Raw genomic sequence first — 21,978 nt, forward strand, 5'->3', positions numbered from 1 at the left:
ATACCAGATTTACTCATGAAGAGGGTATTCCATGAAATGGACTATTCCCTGGTAAAAAATTGCCAGGTCCAAATGTTATCAGATATACGAATTTGGATGCACTAAGATAAATTGCACAGGGCTTTTTTTATTTAAAAACAAACAAAAAACCTACAGGTTTTCTTAAATCAACCTCTTTCTACTGCACTAAACAAAATTACTTGCATTTTGAAGCTAAAGTTTTGTTGTTCATTCCATTTTCAATGGGAGAGATTTTTTTAAAAAAACCATTTGTACAGCACAAAGCAGTGGGGCAGAAGTTGCCTAGTGAGGGAAAAAGCTAGAAAGGTGTTTGAAAAATTGAAGATACCAATTCTATCCTCAAGGACAGAAGCAAAGAAAAGCAGATAATATAAACTGAACTAAAACAAAGAATGAGAGAGGCAAAAACAGAGGTTGACAACCATCTCTGAAGAGGCTAGGAGTTGAGAAGACTGACTACACCTGTACTTCACTCATATACTGAAACTGTCATGATCTGAGAGAAAGAGAAATCAAGATGCTGAAGTCCATGAATACCATGAAGTTCATTGAAAAGTACTGGATTCAAGTGGGACTAAGAAGTACTAATAGGTAATCTGGTCTCCTAACACAATCAAGATATTCCCAGAAGGCAATGCTGTATGTATAAATCCCTGTACACAAAAATTCAAAAACATGTATTTTCATACAAACGATCTAATTTTTTTTTTTAAGTTTCAGTCCCAAATTGTTTTAAAAATCCATGGTAAGACTATATCTTTTTTTTTTTTTTTTTTTTTTTTTTGAGACAGAGTCTCGCTCTGTTGCCCAGGCTGGAGTGCGGTAGCACTATCTTGGCTCACTGCACAAGATAGTGATTCCTCCACATCCCAGATGCAAGTGATTCTTGCGCTTCAGCCTCCCGAATAGCTGAGATTACAGATGTATGCCGCCATCCTTGGCTAATTTTTGTATTTTTAGTAGACGTGGGGTTTCGCCATGTTGGCCAGGATGGTCTTAACCTCCTGGCCTCAAGTGATCTGCCAGGCTTGGCCTCCCAAAATGCTGGGATTCAGGCGTGAGCCACGGCACCTGGCTGAGATTACATATTTCTTAGGAGGAAATATTTGTAAATTAACCCAAAAGTGCAACAGAGCTTTTTAAAATACATATATGCACAAAATATATACATATTTATTTAAAGTAAAAAGTATACATCCAGACTCCATCGTGAGAATTCTATTCAATTAGTCTAAATTGAGGCATCTGGTATCTGATGATCACTGAAACAAAGGAAGAGAAGAGGAACGCAATGACAAGGCATCAAGACTCCTCAAAGTCTCTCAAATTATTAGATTTCACAAGTAGAAGAAATCACTAAAATCAAATTTAAATACTCTGTTTTACAGATAAAGATATCAAATTCAAAACTGTCTGCAAACAGGTAGTCACTGACACAGCTGGGTCTCAGTTTGGATGTGTAGATGTTCAGCCAAGTTTTGATTTCTTCTAACTTGCTCCAAAGGCAATGCTTGAATTTTACTTTCTTTTACTACTTCCTTAATGGTGATGCCAACCAAATCACTAAACATAGTCTCATAATTGCTTTAAAAAATTTGCAACATAAACCAATTACACAGTAGAAGAATCAAAGAAAAAACATTTTTAAGGATGGAGGTGGACTAAAAAAAAGTTAGAAGGTTTAGTTCTTCTGCTTACCACATTCAAAAGAAAAATAGTCAAAGTGACTTACTGATTTTTACTTATATTTTAAACAAAAGATAAAATTTACTTACATTTTAAACACAAAATTTACATAAGGATAAAAGTCAACATAAAAGACACTTCCAAATTTCAGTCATGTTACTATATATACAAATACATATTCATTTTGCTTCTAAATTAAATACTCCCACATATATTCATTTCAAATAATCTATCTTAATTTTACCATTTACCAGAGTCCCTAAGTAATTCTGAGATATTTTTAAACACTTGCTAACACAAAGGGTATATTTAAGTTATCAACAGGTAAAACTTGCCTTTACAGAATATACTTTGACACAGGCTTCAAATATACATTAACATGTAAAGTATTACTTTGCTACTAAAACACGGCCACATCTAAGTGGCATAATTAGCTATTAACAGAACAAGAAGCTGGGTGCAGCACCACGTGTCTATAGTCCTAGTTACTCAGGACGCTGAGGCAGGAAGATCACTTGAGCTCGGGAATTAGAGGCCAGCCTGGGCAACAGCAAGATCCTGTCTCTTTAGAATAAATTAAAAAATAAAAAAATAAAATAACAAGGCAAGAAAAATATGCCTCATTAAACCTAGAATGACTGTAGTTGTGTAAATATGATTTTAATTAGAATTTTCTCATAACCCCATGACCTACTTAACATGAATGAAAACAAACGTTTTGATAACTATTAATAAGTACAAAGAATTAGTTTTTAATAATAAAGTCAAAATATGGACATCTACTAGCCTAAACACATCACAAAATGTGGTAACCTTTCAAAAACAGCAAGTCTCCACTTATTCATAAATTCTGCATTTCAGTAATACACTTAATGTTTTTAAAAGATTTATATTTAAGTTAAACCTAAACACACTTATTTGCTGTACTTTTATTTTAGTAAATAAGGGCACACACAACCCTATCTTTAACTGCCCCTTCACCCCACACTCATTCCACCCCACCCTCTGGAACAAATACTTTAGACAAGTGGTTCTAACTTCTTTTTTGACCATATTCTATTTAGGTGGGGCAAGATATCCCAGTTCACTTACTAGTTTTTCACTGCATGTGCACATGTGCACTAACTCTGTATATAGCCAAATACAACATAGGAAGAAAACTTTGTAAGAGAAATAGGGAAGATTCTGAGATATAAACTCAGAAAAACCTAGTAATCCACTGATTTTAATGTAAATATAAAATCTTACCAAACTTTAACTCACCCACTTAACTTACTAGTCCATTTCTCATAGCACCTGACAATAGTTTGAGAATCACTGCTTTATTCCACTCCTGAATTCACCTCTAATCTATCTAGCGGTATCAGGAGACCAGTGCCCTCTACACCAATATTTAATTGATAACTATTTTTAGGTCAGTTCTCTCTCTCAAAAGAATGTGCACAGATGCAAAATTTTACATAAAATTTCAGTGTTCACTAATATCCTGAGGCCTATTCATAATCTAACAATCTCTGCTTGAGACCTTTTTCTACAAATCTATGAACTATGCCTTTTCTAAATTCAAGAATTTTACCAAATAATGTCAGGGTATGAGAACAGAATTCATGCAGTGACCACTCCCATTCTGCTGAACTAATAAGGTACTCTGACTATACCTTCAGTCTATCAGAGATTATACTTGATTTTCGGTAAGGATATAGCTTATTTTTATTTTAAAAGATGTATACTCCTTCTCAAATGTAATAAAAATTGATAAATTCCTATAGAAGTTTCCCTTTCACCATTTCTCTAGCTAATCCATTACTGCCACCAATCTGTGGCTCAGGGAAAGTTTGCTAAAAATAACATCAATTCCTTGGAATTTACAATCCATCCACTACATCTGTCTTCAGGTAATAAGCCTCAAGCACCAGAGATTTTCAAGATCAAACTACATATAGTTATGGCATAGTTTCATTTAAGCAAATTTGATTTATGTTTTAAAAAGTTTTTCCTAAGAGTTGCTCTTAAGAATTTTACCTCTTCTAGACTGAAGAGTGGGAGAATGAGGGATGAGCTTGGGCTTTAAAGTCACAGAGACTTTGGTCAGAATCTTATCTACTGCTTATTTGTGTGGGATACTGGTAAACTGTTTAAACTCTCTGAGACTTAGTTTTTTTACCTGTAGTAAGAAAACAATATATACCACACAGGCCTACTGAGGATATTAAATGAACACAGAAGACTCAAAACTTTCATTCCACCCTCGTTCCACCTAAGTCTAAAGCTGAACATCTCCATTTCCTCAATGATGGCTTGTTTCAGCCAGAATATCAAGTCATAACCATTTACACTGAGTGATCTGCATACCCCACAATTCTTGTAACTAGGCCTGCTCACTGTCTTGGGCACAGCAGCCTACCTAGTTACTATTCCTTTCACAGTTGGTACTTAAATAGCATCTCAATCTAAATGAAGATATTTCAAAGCCCCAAACTTAAAAATAATAAAATAGCCAGTCCTTAAGCGTCATTACTGCAAGGCTTCATCACTTTCCACTCTCATTACTTGCATTCATCATTTCAAAGCAACTTATTCATAGCACATATATAGTTCAAAACTCATTAAGACTGATATACTCTCAAATTCATAATAATGAAGGGGAGCAGATGACAAATTTCTTTTTTAGAATTTTCTGCTCACTAGGTGAAACAGGAGTAAAATATATTACAGAAAAATTCACTTACTAACATATATGTGTATTGGGGACCATGTCAGGGTTCAGTGAGGATTAATAACTATGGTACTCTTAAGATTTGTACTCTGGCTTAATTAAAAATAAGAGAAAATTACATTTTAAGCTTAGTGTCTCAATCTATAAGGTTCCAGGCTTTGCTTTCTTGCAATTCTTTCTGTAAAACTGCTACCCACTATGTAGGAATGCCACGAAATGTGAAAATAAAACCTTGCTTTGAGCTTCTTTTTTTCCTAGAAAGTTTAAGTTTTAACTTACCTTGAAGAAGAAGAAACCTATCTCTTGGGTACGACCTTGGAAAGAGTTACACTGCTCATCACTCTAATTTGGCAAGTCTTTCCTGTGAGAAGAAATCTTATCTACAAATTCATCCCTACTACCTACTGCCTCTGTATGCCTACCCTGGGTGATGGCAATGTGGAAGTGGAAACCAAAGCAGACCCTTTGCTATGACTGACAGTCAGCCAAAGGCTTACTCTCTGTAACTTGGGCCATTAATTGTCACTTAATAAATTTAGGTAACTGCATTAAGACAGAAAACATCGCCACTCCCCGCCCCACAAAAAAAAAAGTTTCTATATCATGTACTTATGCAAAGCATGTACACGTATGTCAAAATTTGCTCTGGCCAGGCACAGTGGCTCATACCTGTAATCCCAGCACTTTGGGAGGCCAAGGCAGGCGAATCGCTTGAGCCCAGGAGTTTGAGACCAGCCTGGGCAACATGGTGAAATGCCATCTCTACAAAAAAAAGAAAAATTAACTGGGTGTGTTGGTGTGCACCTGTAGTTCCAGCTATTCAGAAGGCTGAGGTGGGATGATCGTTTGAGCCTGGGAGGTCAAGGCTGCAGTGAGCTATGATTGCACCACTGTGCTCCAGTCTAGGTGACAGCAAGACTCTCAAAAAAATTTTTTTATTCTGGTCCCAGCTGAGGTTCTGTAGCACTGGCTTTGGGTAAAATTAGTAAATGCGTTTACTTGTTTTATATTTCCTCTTTTCCTCCTGTTTCCCCCTTTACAATTTGTGGCTCCTAGACATTCTCCTGCTACCAAAACAGTTATGAACGTGCTCTATGGACTACCTGACTATACTTTATAATAAAGGCAAAGTCAATAAAATATTAGCAAATCTATTAATAACTGATCACAAAAATAAATGATATAGTTTGAATGTATGTCTCCATCAAATCTCGTGTTGAATTATAATCCCCAATATTGGAGGTGGGGCCTGGTGGGAGGCATTTGAATCATGGGGGTGGACCTCTCATGAATGGCTTGGGCCATCCCCTTGGTGATGAGTAAACTCTTGCTCTGAGTTCACAGGAGATCTGGTCATTTAAAAGTGTGTGGTACCTTCCCCCCTCAACCCCCTCCCTCTTGCTTTCACTGTATATGATGTGCCTGCCTCCCGCTTTGCCCAGAAGCCAAGTGATGTCAGCACCATGCTTGTACAGCCTGCAGAACTGTGAGCCAATTGAATCCCTCTTCTTTATAAATTATCCAGTCTCAAGTATTTCTTTATAGCAATTCAAGAACAGACTAAACACAGTAAAAGCTAACTACTTGTTATAAATGCCAAAGATACTTTTGGTAAATTCCAATATTCATTTCCAATCTAAAGGAAAAAAGTCTCAATAAATTAGGAATAACAAGGTATTTCATATTGTGATTAAAAATACTTATCTCAAGTATCATCTCAAGGATGATCAAAATCATCCTTAAAGAGTAAATAAAACGCTAGAGACAACCCCATAAAAGTAAAGTATGAGGCAAGAACACCTGCTAGTGTTACCAGTCTAACACTGTTTTTGCATTGTTTAGCCTAAGGATTTTTCAAATAGAAAAGGTGGTAGGAGATCCAGTACAATAAAACAGGAAAAAGAAAATCTTTCCTGAAAGGCACAAGAGAGATATGCTATGCTCATGGTTGGGAGGAGTCACTGTTTTGTTTTTTTCTAGAGACAGGGGTCTTGCTTTGTTGCCCAGGCTGCTCTCGAACTCCTGGCCTGAAGTGATCCTCCTGTCTCAGCCTCACAAAGTTCTGGGATTACAAGCATGTGCCACCAGGCCCGGCCTCGGTGTCACAGAATATAAATTCTTCCAAAACTGATTTATAAATTCAATGTATTTTGAAACATAAATAATTGATCAACTGATTGGGGAAGTTCAGATCTCTGTAACTCGTACAAAACTTTTAAACACACAAATAAAACATGGGAAACATAAACTCACAGTGCATAAAAAGTTCACTCTGTTAATCAAATACAAGTAAAAATGAGACAGCATTTTTTGTTTATCAAATGGCAAGTATGCAGAAGGAAAAAAAAATACCCAATTCAAGGAAATAGGTACTCTCATACTCTGACTCAGTAGTTCTACTTGTAGGAACAATCAAAGCTATAACCATTTATATGTTACAACCATATAACATTTATATGTAAAGATGTTCATATCACAGTGTTATAAATAATATCAACAAAGTCAACATAACATACAATAGCAGAAGATTGGCTTAATAAATTTAAAATATGAACATATAGTGAAATACTATGTAGCCATAAAAAATTATGTTTTAGTGACATGGGGAAATTATTCACAATAATATGTATTAGGTTTTCAAATGTAACAAACCAAGGTACTCTGTGTATAATGGTTTATATGCATTCACAAGAAGAAAAAGACTAAGAAAATACACAATGCAAGGAATTAGTGTATAAGAAAATACACTAACACTTTACAAATTTATATTTTACAATAATTTGTATTTATTCATGCATTCATCTTCCAACCTACTTATTGGGGTTCAGGGTTGCAGGTGGCCAGAGCCCATCCTAGCAAATCAGAGGGCAAGGCAGGAACCAACCTTGGCAGGGTCCCCTCACACACATAAACACTCACACTCACTCACAATGGGACAATTTGGACATGTCAATTCACTTAACGTGCACAGCTTTGGGATGTGGGAGGAAACCAGAGTGCCCAGAGGAAATCCACGCAGACGTGGGGAGAACAGGCAAAGTCCACACAGGCAGTGGCCCCAGCTGGGAATCGATTTTTTTCTCATCAACATTGCAACAAAACAATACTGAATGAAATGACGTTATTGGAGGGCATGCTGTACACAAATCACTTTCAGTGAAAAGTTCTGGGTATTAAGATCATATGCAATATTTATTTTATTCTGTATGCTTTCATAAATTTTTCACATTTCCTTCAATAAAAACATACAGTTTTATATTCAGAAGACAACAAATGTTATCTCAAAGAGATCATCCAAATTTTAAATTTTTGCTCTGAAATCACCAGGGGCTATAAACCCAGAATATGACTTAAATTAGAATGACAACATTTTTAATGCAAACAATGATGTGCATAAATGTTAAAAGCATCTGAAATAAACCACTGTTTACTACAATAACTTCATTCTTATACCAAGCACTACAGAGGTGGCAACGAATAAGATAAGTAATAGCACATGGCTTGCCGTAAAATAACCATACAGGGCTAGAAAAGGGTGGGTACAAAAGATTAAAGGAAAAGATCAAAGCTTGTCAAACCAGAAAGATCTGTTTTGACTTAGCTTTTATTCTTAGCTTTGATATAAACAAATTTTACATAGTTTACTATACAGTAACTTTATGTTTTGCTTTGTGGTCTATTTTATATTTATTTATATTTACATACACATGTGCACATATGTATATGTGTATAATTTAGTTTTTAATAATTTAAATAATCTTTACTATCAAAATGAATAAACACAGACTTCAAAATTTAATGACAAGAATCTGTTTTTGAAGAAATGGACTCAGACAATAATCCATGTAGTTATTATTAGCTATATTTGAAAATAGTTCTTACATTATTTTAGCACCAAATAGACACTGGGCTATAATATTTAACACCTAGACATTAGAACAACATTCAAACAAATTTAACTTTGGAATTAAAAAAAAAGACCATCAACATAAATTAATTACAACATTTACTTTTAAAATTCATTTGATAAAAGTTAAACTTATCAAATAAAAAAGAACAAAAATCCTAACATATCAAATTTAAAGAAAGTTCAGGATAGAATAAAATCCCCAAATTATTATATTTATTAATATGATTTTCTGACAGGCCATAACAAAATATAATCTAAGATATGAAGATCATCATATCAGAATGAGACTATCTACTGAAGACTATACATTTATTTAAGCATTGACACAATGTAGTTTACCCAAAACCATAATGAGATGGAAGATAGGAGATGACTGGTCTCCTAAGATGAGTAAGATTCTGAATATGGGATACTCCCTGTTCATTTACGGGATTTAAATGACTTTAGTGATTCCTGGAACTAGATATCCTTTGAATATCTGTGTCCCCAACACACTTTCCCTTTTATAGTATTTTCCCCCTAATTATATCAAGGGGGACCTCAATTAGGTAATCAGAGCCTTTTAAAACCTAAAATCCCTTAATTTTCTCTTTAATAAGGAAAGTATTCCCTGGGCTCAGAGTAATCTGCAAATCACCGCCAAAGGTGAACCCATCAAAAAGCTAGTCTGAAGTGTTACCAGGGAAGAGTAGGCAGCAAACATTCAAACCCAGAAATTGTGACTCAACATTTTCCATACAGCTAAACAATTCTGCATAAGTGATAGACCTTGTCAACAAGGCTTTTGCCTGAAAAAGATCTAAAATGAAAAGAGAAGATCAACTGATAAGAAGGTAAGATGTCTGACTATCAATATCAATACTTACGTATCGTACCTCTGCAGTGGTGTCACTTTGTTCTTATTTTTATCAACTGAACCCGTAGATAGCTGAAGAAAATTGGGATTTAATTTATATAATTCTTGAAGTAGCTTCTGTTCATATTCTTGGTGTTTACCCGCCTAATGAAAGAAGAAATTAAAACTGCAGTGGGATTCACAAAACGGCTGGTATAAAATACTGAATAATCTTCTGAATTATTAAATATATTTTAAATAAAATAAATAAGATTTTTTAAAAATAAAAGATTAAATAAATAAAATGTAAATAAATCTTTAAATAAAACAAGAGAAACCTGTGAGGATATCACAAAACTTCTAGATCAATGAAAGTCCTTCCAACAAAATTATATGATATATCTCTGATAAATTAAATTAAGGCATTTCATCAACCCATTTATTGTACAGAAAAGCATATTAAGGGGAGAACATTTTTGCTAGCTCAAAAAGTGTAAGGTCCACTTTAAACCTACTTCCAAGTCTTTCATGTAAGAATTAAGTCTTTAACACTGAGTTTTCTGAAAATCAGCCAAAATTCATCAGTCTCCTTTTCAATGTGGAGATTAGCACTTGAAGTAATACATAGATGAACAGTTTTACTATATTCTTCATTATCTTGACACTAAGTAAAACTTCCATGAATTAGTTTTTACTTTCTCTTTTCTTCTATGGTTATCAAAAGTAAAATAAAAATTAATGTATTTTAAACTCTAGACCCAGGGTCAGCAATTTACAGCCAGTTGCCTGTTTTCGTAAATAAAGTTTTACTGGAACAATGGTCATGCCCATTCATTTACATATTGTATTTGGCTGCCATTCTGCTACAAGGGCAGAGTGTAGTAGTGCAACAGAGGCAGAGTAAAGTAGTTGTAACAGAAAACTACATACATAGATCAGAAACCCTAAAATACTTACTAACTGGCCTTTACAGAAAAAGTTTGCCAACCTCTGCTCCATACACAAGAGAATGCTATGCTTACTCTAGCGGGGTAGGTGTACATCAAAAGGCAATGTCACAAATATTATGGGAAAAATTAGGCAAAGATTGCCTGTGGAAGCTAATTAGACACAAATAAATGATAATGAACTTACTTTGAGTAACATTTTACTGTTTGCATGTATATCTAGACTGGAAGAACAGTTTTACTTACCTTCAGAGAAGTTAATTTTTTTAAATTATGGTCTAAATAGATGTTATACAACAAAACCAAAATGGAACAAATCAAAACAATAACAAGTGAGGGCAATTGCACTTAATTGAGCATAATTGTATCATATATACTGCACAATGCATCGTTCCCTGTTCTGAGAGGCCACTTGCTTGTTTCAATTGGACCTATAAATATTTCCTATGGCACTAAATTTTGAGTTACGCAGTAACAAGGAAAGATTTTCTGATTTTTGCCATAAAATTTATTCAAATTTCTTTCCTACATCAAGAAACTGTTTTAACAACAACAACAAAAAAATCCCCTTTTAAAGTAATTTTAAACTCAGCTAAAGAAGAGCAAGATAAATTCAGGACAACATTATGAAATTAGTTTTAAATTATTTTTAAAAATACATTAGATGTGAAATTTACATTTTTAAAACATGAAAAGTCTTTAAAATTATTTCTGGAATCAATACTTCAGGAGATACGGCTTTCACTAATATCTGTGGAAAGCCACAAAGAGCTCAACTTGATATTAAAATGACTCTACAGGGGCAGTTCATAAAGACAGGTTAAATCCCATTACAAACAAGTTCCAAAGGACTGCCCATACATTTTATTTTATTGTTTAATATTACTTTAAATGAGATCAACTGGGTGGGACTTGTAAATTCTGATAGACAAATTGATAGGAAATGTGAATAAAGTATACCCTCTACTAATTAAAATTTAGTTTAAAATGATTCTACCTTAGATTTCATTCAAGAAGGTTTCATCCAAAAAACAAACAAAAAAAGCATTAAGAAATCAGTTAAGTCATCTGTCCTTATTAAATATCAGATAGACCTTATTTTAACATTGTTTTTGAATCATAAAGACCATACTGTCAAGAAAACTCTGATGTATTTATTATAATGGGATTTAATCTGTACTAGCTCCAAGTCAAAAAAGGTAATACTCCATTTAACAATCTTTTCTTAAAGGAGCCCCTACCAGACTTTCTCTAATTTGACCTGGAGAATGAAAGGTAGCAATGAATGCCCCCCACCTTCTAAATGAGCAGTATTCCTGAAAAGTCCACAGCAACAATCTGAAGTCCTCATCTACAATAGGGAAGTGCAGCATTGTGCTTTGGTATAATCCTCATTTAATATGTCGTATGGTCAACATTTTTACTTGTTAAGGCATGTTTATACTACAAATTGAAAGGAGACAGGAGAAGAGGAAATGTAAAAAAGAACATAGGATATTAAGCCTTCAATTCACCCTTTACAGGATACTGACTCAGTGGACACTTCCATGGGAAGAATAATTTTGTAAAAATAATATTAGTTTATCAGCATCGTTTGACAGAGTATTATTTTCTAGCAAGCTCTGTAAAGAGTATAGATTGGTTTAACAAATAATTACAATATCCCACTTAGCTTTCATTTTGTTGACATTCCCCTTAAAATAGCATTTCCCAAAGTGTTTTCCTGGTCAACTAAGTTCTGGTTGTAAATTCCCTTTGTGGATATGTATTAGCACATTAAGGACTCTTAGAAGTCTTAAAGCAAAGAAACCTGTTCATCTTCATTAATCTAGCATTTCAAACTTAGTTGACCACAGACACATTTTTATTGTAACAATATCCTGCAGAACTGACCTTCCATTAAACACTTTGTTTGGTAAATGCTACTTTAAAGTAGTATCAGTTTTTACAAAATCAAATCCTTAGTTTTTGCTTTTGCAATTTTAACTAATAAAAAAAAGTACTCCCTTTTCTGCAAAGTTGATAATTCACATGACTTTACTACCTGCATTTCCTCTTTTGTGAAGCTGGCCGCCTCATCTCCCAATTCATGAAGATACATGCAGTCAGGTTTTGGACACTGCATATTCTTTAAGAAGTAACTGCAGTATTTTGTTGTACCTAGAGAGGCCTGCAGGAGTAAGAGGGGTAAAGGAAAAGAAGACTCAATGTGAACTGACAACACAATGAGAATCTCCATGTTTAGTGTTTTCAAGTCACCTAAAATGAGGCACAAACATCACAAAACAAAAAGCATGGCTGCAAATACTAGAGAACTAAACTATTATTAGCAGGATTTATTATAGATGAGGCTCATTTGGAAGAACTAAAGGAAACACCTGTCTATGGTTTCCAAAACTTGAACACCCAAATCTTCCCTAGATATCAGGGGAGGAGATAGACAAAAAAATCTGTTCCATGTTATGAGTGGTTAGACACATAAGAAGGCAAATTCCTTTTTCTAATTATGCCATCCTTCTTCCATTAACAATAAAGCTTTGCTTAGTGGGACTCTTCACTGAAACCGGAATCAATGTCCATATATTTAAGGACTACCTATTTCTGAAGAAAATAATGGTTCTATTTTCACACAATAAGATATATGTAAAAATGCGATATTTTAAAAGATTATCCCCGATAATGAATGTGTTTATTCCTATCTGGTAAAAGAGGACCCTACAGAAGTCAGCAGTAAAAAAATTAGCTATAATAGATGGTATGGACCCTAAGACAGACTCTTCAAATTAACTGTCAAATTTAATATATAAATGCTCAGTTCTCCTCTACTTACTATATTTTATCTCGTCTCCCTTAAAAAAAAAAAAAAAAAAAAAAAAAGAATCAAGAGGACTATATTACCTTAAGTGTTCTGCCATCTACTACCACATTGTTGACACACTGTATGGCTCTGAGAGCATCTTCTGACCGGATATAGGTTACATAAGCACTGGCGCTTGGACCCTAAAGTGAAAACATCCCATTGCACTGTCATTAGTTAAAAATTAAACAATACTAAAAAAATTCTACTGCAACCTAGGGAATTCTAAAGACCTTGACTACTACTATTACTAATGACAATAATTAGTAGTAGTAGTGGCAGTTTTGATTAAACACTAAACTAGCTCGTTTGAAAGTAATAATACTCAATGAATTTTATCTGATTTTAAGAATACTGTAATATATGTGATTAAAATATCACTTTGACTTGGCATTTATTTTTTAAAAAAGTCATTTCACAGGCTCGTCAAGGTTATAAAAAAATTAAAATTTAGATTAAAAAATAAGATTTAAAGACTATGTCAAATTATGTTCTCTCAAAAATAAATGCAATCTGGAAAACTTTTCTATCTGATAACACCAGCATAACAAAGACACTATTAAGTTTTCAATATCTGAAAATATTACAGATTAGAAATCACTATCTAATCCTTATCTATTTATCACATTGCCTGATAACAGACTCACCTCCCCCTCCCTTTCACTCCATCACTAAATGTTTGTTTTACTACTTCCCTTTTAATTGTTAAGTCCTACAAGGGTCATTTAAGCAGCAAAAAATCCCCCACCCCACCAACAGAGGTCACTACACTGCTTAAGTCCTTGTCCCTCAAGGTTTCTAATCAGAGAGAGCAAAGTTTTCTTTGGAACAGCCCAGGTCAAGCCCAGACCATAAGGAGGAAAGGCAAAAATCCCTAAAATTAGTTACCTGTGAGCCTGCATATGATGTGCTATTATTGATGACAACTTTATGTATTTTACCAAACTTCCCAAAATATTCTGGTCGTTTTAAAACCTGTAAAAGAAGAAGAAATAAGGTATAAACTGTCCCCATTTTCAACAACTTTATCCTTATAATGGAGACATTCACCATCCCTCTTCAGCAAAAGGAAAACAATAATTTTTAAAGTTTTCTAATAAATGTCACTACCTCCTAATTGCAGTTTGTGTAGCTAACCTATAGGAAATCAAGAGTCTAAAAGCTATTTTTTTCTTGACCCACTGAATAGAAACTGAGACTCACTAAATTTGGTATTATCTACTATGTTCTAATAACTGCTCCAATAATCTATGGGATCTTACCTGTACAGTATTCTTAAACACAAAACAGATCAAAGATCTTAACTACATTGCCATTAAGAGATGATCCTTATACGAAAGCAATTCTTCAAAAACAATGACCAAAATTATGTATTAAAGGTAAAGACAATTGAAAGAACAGACACAGAGACAGTCTTTACTCATAAATCTATTGTATATAACATCGTTTATAAATTACAAATTTCAAATAACAGAGTGCCCACTCAACCCTCTATGCTTTATGATTTATCACTGTGTATACAGTTTCCTATGTCAATGAGTTTTACCATTTCTCATCTGTCTGTTGAGGTTTTTCCCTACTTTTCCTGATACATAACATTTCGGAAACAAATTTATACGTTTCATTATTACTTGATTACTTCTTGGTGGTTATTTCCCCTACGTACCTCATCTCCTTCACTTTGTGAACATTATTCTTTCAGCTTCTCTTACAAACTTAACCTTGGGTAATTTGACCAGTGTGTAACTTGACAAAAAGACATCTCCCATAATTTGCAACTACCTCAAAATTCTGTTTTCCTAGAATGTACCTTTAGACCTACTGTTCCTACAATCTCTCCAAATAGCAAGCTCTCTCCAAATGAAAGCTTTCTGCATGTACCTATTCAAGTGTGTGTAAAGTATTTCTTTCCATTCATATTTGATAATATTCTTACAGACTTATAATTTAGCTATTATGTTCTGCATTTGATAGAATCAAAGCTTCATGAATAAATCTATGGTAGGTGTATCATTAATTCTTAGTCTTCCACCTAATTAATAGAAAGTAATTAATCTTATATTTTATTTTAGGTGCTTGTAAGTATAAGGTAACTGTTATGTTTGCTGTAGCCAATTCTAACGGATTAGAAGGTGAGGTAATTACACTGAGTTTCAATTTTTTTTCCACCCAAAACCCCTGAAGGATATGATAGTAATAGTGGCTAACACAATGACCCTTAAGTTATTTGTAGCAAAGTCTCAGGGTTGATAAAGAGAGAAGAGCAGAGTTTGAAAAAGCTTTCTGGCTAGTGGAGTTTGGAACTGCATTCAATATTCCAGCTGGATGCATACCAACTCAGCAACCAGCCTCATAGCTAAGATACCTGCTCCAAAGGGTTCAGTCAGGCTGGTCACAGGTTGTCCTGCATCAGCATCATAGGTTTAAGGCAGTAGTTCTCAATGAGGGAAGCACTCGAGGGGCAGTGTGGAAATTTGTGGAAGCTTTTATTGGGAGAGACTGTTAAAGTGACTGGGAGAGTCTACTGGTGTTCAGTGGATGGGGACCAGAGATGTCTTACAAGGTTCAGGCTAGCCCCGTAAAACAAAGAATTGTCCTGCACAATTTCTGAATGTCCTACAAGACATGCCTGAAGCTGTTTATTGAGCCAGAAACAAATTCCATATTATACATAATTACAAAGTATTTTCCCAGCTTTGTTTAAAATTTTACTAAGAGTTGTCTGAGAAAAATCGCATTATTGATGTTTCATGGTACCTGAGTTGCCAATTCATACACCAGTAACAATCTGCATTTGTAGCTGTCACAGTCCATGATTTTACAAATAGGTGCAAGTATCTTACTTCTTTATTACACAGGATAAAACAGTACTTTAGAGCCTCAATATGTAAAGAAATCCTTCTATGATCTAGTTAAAATGCAGATTCAGATCCAGTAGATCTGAGGCAGGGCTGAAGAGTTCGCCTGATAAGCTCTCCGGTGATATTAATGTTACGGGCCCAGAGGCCACACCTTGAATAACAAGGTTCTAGAGTAGAAATGTCCAAGCATTTATATGTACAAATAGTCTTTTTATAATTACTTTCCTTTTATTCCTTGTTTACGTATACTTTTTCAAATTATGTGTGTAGACAAATTATATTATCAAGAAGTCATTTTATGAAAGTCAAGGGGTGTTACATTAGTTTTTAAAAAGTGGACACTGAGTCGGATGAGGTTGCAGGCCACTGGTTTATGGAAACGTTTTCTGGCCAACGTTTGGGTGTAACACCTTTATAACAACATGAGATTGGTATGTAATTATGATGACATGTTCACACTGCAGCCAGAATGATACTGTCAAAGCGCAAATCTAACCATGTCACTCTGTTCTTAAGAACATTCAAAAGCTTTCCACTGCCTTTAGGATAAAGTGCAAACTCCTTAGCATGGTTAGAAAGCCCTTCATGATCCATTACCACTTACTTTGGCACCTTATCTCTCACCACTGCAATCTAATCTTCCAGCCAAACAAATCACTTGCAGATCGAGGTCTTTCTCAACCAGAAGCATTTGTATAGTTGCAGTGCCAGAAGCACTTTACCCCAAAGACAGCAGAAGGGTACGTACCTCCCTCCCAAAGTGGAATGCTATCCCTTGGGCCTTCACAGCACACAACACTTCTCATACTGTTACTTTCGTAAAAATGAACATACTACTTATTTATCTATTACTACTTGTTTATCAGTGTATGCTCAGTGTCTTAAATAACGCCTGGCATATTGCAGGTACTCAGTAAATATTTACTGAAAAACTGAACTATCTTAGCATTAAACAAAAAGTATTACATGGATTTGTAACAATAGTGGGCCTCAAAGTATTAGCAAATGGCAAGTGGTTGACAAGAAACAGGCTACCCAGGCAAGGGAAAAACAATGAATTTAAACTTTCCATATTAACTTGAACACTTTAGATTCTGCCTAAACAACTAGCAAAATAGTATTCTAGTGAACAAATAAAGGTTATGGAGAGCAGACAAGGCACCCTGTACATCGGCACATTATCTATATACTCAGTGTCACAAGGTACTTCACAGTGGGCCAGTTTTCCTACTAACATAGAAAATAAGCGGCCATGTGACAGAATTATAAATGTTCAAGGGCATGTCTAGTGACCAAAATGTCTTGCTATATATTCCTTGGGAAAACAGTGAAGTATTCATAGACACTACAGAGAAAAACAAAAACTTGGTAATCAGACGGATTAACGAGTGAATAAAAGAATGGACGGATGAACAACATGCCAATAATCAACACAGAATACACTGGAATAGGAACTGTAAGACCAGGGGCAAGTCACTCAACTTCCTTTTGCCTCAGTTTCTTATTTGTAAAATGAAATGTTGTGTCTTTAAAGTCATATAGTTCATCAAACAAGCTGCTCTCCTGGGTTATCACATATACCCAGGACACTCTTCTTTATGTGCTACCTAGATAACACCTATTAATTCTTCAAGCTGACCCTAATTATCCTTTCCTCAGAAAAGCTTTTTGTCAATCTCCACACTAGCTAAGTGTTCTAATACATGTTCCCAAAAAGCTGTGTACTTTCCTTTTATAAATACTCAGCACACATGTAAGCACTTAAAATTCTGTCTTCCCTTACCAGTCTGTGAGCTTGTGTCTGGCTTGCTAACTACTTCCCCCCTACCTGCCCCCTGGCATCAAAATATCTAGCAAATGGTAGGTATTCAAGAATTAATTTGCAGAATAAATGAATTAGGTCCTCACAAATCTAAAATTTTAGGACTTAGAAGGTGATCATCATTACCTCTATCGTTGGCTCTAATTACCTTGTCTTCTAAGATCATTTTTTTTTTCTGTCAACCAACAAATGAATACATTTGACAATCAATCTTGGTATGAAGCTTTTTGGTATGCAAAAATTATTTTCAATATAAGCTTTAATTGTTCCTAAACTCTCCTATTCTGTTAATCAGAATTAGGTCAAATATCAAATTGGTCATCATCCAAAGATAAATAAATTACAAGGATCCTTCTTTGACTTGAACGTGACGCTAACAATTTGAACCTTAAGTTTTCTAGTGACGCCAACTTCACTAGAAGTTTTCCAAATACTAAAAAGGTTATAAAGACAAATTAAGAGAATTTTAAAAGATATTATTTAGAAGTGGTACTATTTAATAAAAAACAAAACACTTGTCTCTGGTCTTTGTGGACTTTCAAGAGAAATAAAGGAAAGCACCCATTTATTTTATTTAAGAAAATCCAATGTCCTCTCACCAAGAAAGAATTACTTCAAATATATAAAACTAGTAGAGTATATTTTTAAGTATACTTAGACTCATGATAAAGTACTCTCTTTCAGTAGTCACTACTTAGATTCATTTCCTTCAGTATAATAGTTAAGATTAATCTTACTAGAGTTACTTGAAATGGAAATAAGAAATCCCTGTAAGCAAATAAAAAACACAATGGCTCACACCTGTACTCCCAGCACTTTGGGAGGCCGAGGCAGGTGGATCACTTGAGGTAAGGAGTTTCAGACCAGCCTGGTCAACATGGTGAAACCCCATCTCTACTAAAAATACAAAAAAAAAAAAAAAATTAGCTGGGCACGGTGGCACACACCTGTAATCCCAGCTCCTCAGGTGGTGGAGGCAGCAGAATCACTTGAACCCAGGGAGTGGAGGCTGCAGTGAGCCGAGATTGTGCACTGCACTCCAGCCTGGGCAAAAAACAAACAAACAAACAAAAAACCCTCTTATAAATCACATACCCAAAAGAAAAGGTAGGAAACTTCTAATCCAAATATATTCAGTCTATGCCTTAATTTCATCCAAATTTTGGATGCTATTTCATATGCCTCCAGTACTACAGTTGATCAGATCCAAGATGTATTAATAAAAACAGGAACATCCATATCCACGAGCTCTCAAATCAAGATAAAAGTTCCATTCATTTACTGGAACTGCACTTCAGAAAGGTGAAAGTAGATTCTGGGTTGGGCGCAGTGGCTCATACCTGCAATCCCAGCACTTTAGGAGGCCAAGGCGGGCGGATTGCTTGAGCTCAGGAGTTCAAGACCAGCCTGGGCAACATGGCAACACCCCATCTCTGCAAAAAATACAAAAATTAGCCAGGTGTGGTGATATGCACCTGTAGACCCAGTTACTTGGGGGGCTGAGGCACAAGAATCACTTGAGCCCAGGAGGCTGAGGCTGCAGTGAGCCATGATCATACCACTACACTCCAGCCTGGGTGACAAAGTAAGACCGTGTCTCAAAAAAAAAAAAAAAAAAAAAAAGTAGACTCTAATCAGTAATATTAGTAGGAGTAAATACTGGCATAAGTGCCCACTGGTTAGAGGAGTATATAGAAGTGTCCTGTGGTTAGAAAAAAAGGTAGCTCACATCTTTTTAACTCTATTTAATAGAGTTAAAAGATGGAGATAAAAGGATTAGTGCAAAGTTGGGATGTTGTTCAAGGAAACGATCAAAGGTGAGGTAGGATTCTGTCTGTCTGGGGAATAACCACTAGCTTAAAAAAAAAGGAGGAGAACTGGCTACAGAAGGTGAGTCATACACCTAAAATGAGCTCTCTGCTGAACATTTCTTACAGAAGAAGTCTTTTTCTGTATCAACTCTAGACCACTCCTTTGGATTTGGAAAGAACTTGGTCTCCTGAGTATCATGTGACTAACGACTGCCAGCATCCCTGGACCTAGGTCCTAGTAATTCTTGAGTTGCCTCCATGTTTATCATCCATGACAGATCCTTCTTACTAATGTCCCTGACTTTTGCAGGGTCAAAATCATTTCATATTGATTTTGAAGCCCTGTAGAGTCGCAACACATATAAACACATCATCAATAAAGATTAGTTATTTTTTAAATTAATTTTTACAGAAACAGACATTAGACTCCTTAAAGATCCTCCTTCTGGGGACTTTAACATGCTCAGCCAATTCCCAAGGTTCCTATCTCCGTAAGCATGTTCACTACAATCTTTCCTTTGATGGGTACCATGCCGAATATTACTTTAAACTCTTCTCAAGGATCTTTTGGAAGATCCCCCAAAACCAGCCCTCTCCTACCAAGTAAACACTCTGCCTGTCGATCAGCTTGTATTTGCCTTCTCAACAATCTAGTCAGTATCTCATGGTATATCAGAAACTAAAAATTACCAGATGCATATCCAAGGGCCTCAAGGAAAGTATGAGTTCGACATTACTCTAACAAGGCTTGTGGTGGAAGAAGAGAAAAAAGAGGTACTAAGAAACAAGGTTAAGCTCTCTCCTCCCCCGAATGAATGACAAAGAAATTGGGTCCTTTATTTCACATTACCAAATTCTCCCTCTTCCTCCAAACTGGCTTAAAATGAATAAGAATGATGATACAGTATAGCAATAGTTCTGAAAAATCAAGAATTACTATTTGGGCAGAATTTTTAAAATCTAGGTTACTAAAGTCTCTAGTGGGTTCAAGTAACTGCATCTCCACTGTTGGTCCTTATATAGATACGGAAAAGAGAAAAGAAACAGAGTATTCATGTCACATGTTAGCCTTAACAGCAAAATAGAATCATTATCCAATTTTCACAGACTGTCAGCACGTTAGAAATCTAGTTCAACTCTTTAGTTTTATAACTGAAGAAACTGAAGCCAAGAAAGATTAAGACACTTGCCTAAGATCACGACTGGTCATTGGTTTCTTAGCAATTATTCAAAAGTAATTTCTTATTTTCTCCTTCAAGATATAATGTGTTCAGAGGAATCACACAATTGAGCAGGGTCAAATATTATTTCCAAGTAAGACAGGGAAACAGAAAAAATATTAAGATGACAAAGAAAACAAGAGGACTTACCTCTGGGTCTGCTAGGCGCTGAGATAAACCTACAACAAAGACGAGGTTTTTTTGTACGACACGTACACTAGCCAAATGTTTGCGATTTTCTGATATTTTCTGTTTTCTCTCATTTTGTTTCTGTTTCTTCTCATTCTTTATCCTTTGCAGTTCTTCCTGGGAGAGTGGTTTATAAACTGCTGGGTCTTCTGGATATGGCTTTAAGCATGAAACAAACATAGAAATTAGCATTAAATTAAAAAATTTTAAAAAAAACTGCGTAAGTAATTATCTGATTCTCGGTGGTGGGTATGTGGTTATTTGTTACATTCTCCCTTTATCAGAATGTTTCAATTGCTTAAAAATTTTTCTTATTTAATAAAAGACAAATGTTAAATAAAATAGTTCTAATAAAAAAATTTTTGGAGCTTAGCACAGAACACTTTTAGTGCTAAAACATCTACGGTTTAAAGGCAAAACAATAACAAACCAATCTTGATATTCCCTGCAGTGTCCAACAGAGTTTATGGGAATATTAAGCTTCTAAGATGCTACGTAAGAGGCAAGGAGTGTAAGTTCTTGCATCTAAATGTGGGTTTTACATATTATAATTAACAAATATTTAATGAAAACCTACTATGTGCTAGAAGATTAATGAAGTTACACATTTGTTCTTAAAGCAATTATTACTGTGCCTGAACATAGTAATCTCTCAGTAAATACTAGCAATCACACTGTTGTGTGATCTTTTCTTTCTTAGCATTTTGATACAATTTTCATTCCTACTACTAATGCTAGGGCTACTAAATGAGGGCTCTGGAGACAGAATGCTGGCACTGAATCCTAGCTCACCCATTACTATCTTAGTGACTTTGGTAAAGTCATATGACCTTTCTACCTCAGTCTTCTCATCTGTAAAATGGAAACTACAGTACTTTATTTATTCACCTATAAAGTGATTAACACTGTGTCCTACATATAAGTATTCAAAAGTCAATTATTACTACTAAAAACAAATAGTTAATGATAAATGGAAGATGCAGCACATTATTTTTTCTTTTCTTCCCTCCCCCCAGACCCCTGCACACACAACACCAACATAGGGGCACATTAAATGCCATAATAATTTAAATCGGATAGGAAGAGATTCCAGGGATGGAAAC

At 35.0% G+C, this 21,978-nt stretch overlaps 1 protein-coding gene across 11 annotated transcripts in view; it reads right to left on the minus strand.

The window, feature by feature from the left end:
- The window catches only part of CNOT4 (CCR4-NOT transcription complex subunit 4), a 149,589-nt gene that overhangs the window by 39,864 nt on the left and 87,747 nt on the right, over window positions 1–21,978 (minus strand). For 3 of the 11 annotated variants that reach the window (XM_055284119.2, XM_055284125.2, XM_055284128.2), the window contains exons 3-7: window positions 20,837–21,034; window positions 13,861–13,947; window positions 13,014–13,115; window positions 12,160–12,285; window positions 9,209–9,333 (exon numbers count right to left, since the gene is read on the minus strand). In XM_055284119.2, the coding sequence (XP_055140094.1) occupies window positions 9,209–9,333; window positions 12,160–12,285; window positions 13,014–13,115; window positions 13,861–13,947; window positions 20,837–21,034 (638 nt within the window). Of the gene's footprint in view, window positions 1–9,199; window positions 9,334–12,159; window positions 12,286–13,013; window positions 13,116–13,860; window positions 13,948–20,836; window positions 21,035–21,978 lie in introns of all 11 variants that reach the window. The other 8 variants (XM_055284123.2, XM_055284118.2, XM_055284127.2 and 5 more) reach the window with 4 other exon arrangements.

The sequence above is a fragment of the Symphalangus syndactylus genome, chromosome 6, assembly GCF_028878055.3.
Source record: "Symphalangus syndactylus isolate Jambi chromosome 6, NHGRI_mSymSyn1-v2.1_pri, whole genome shotgun sequence".
Lineage (NCBI taxonomy): Eukaryota > Metazoa > Chordata > Mammalia > Primates > Hylobatidae > Symphalangus > Symphalangus syndactylus.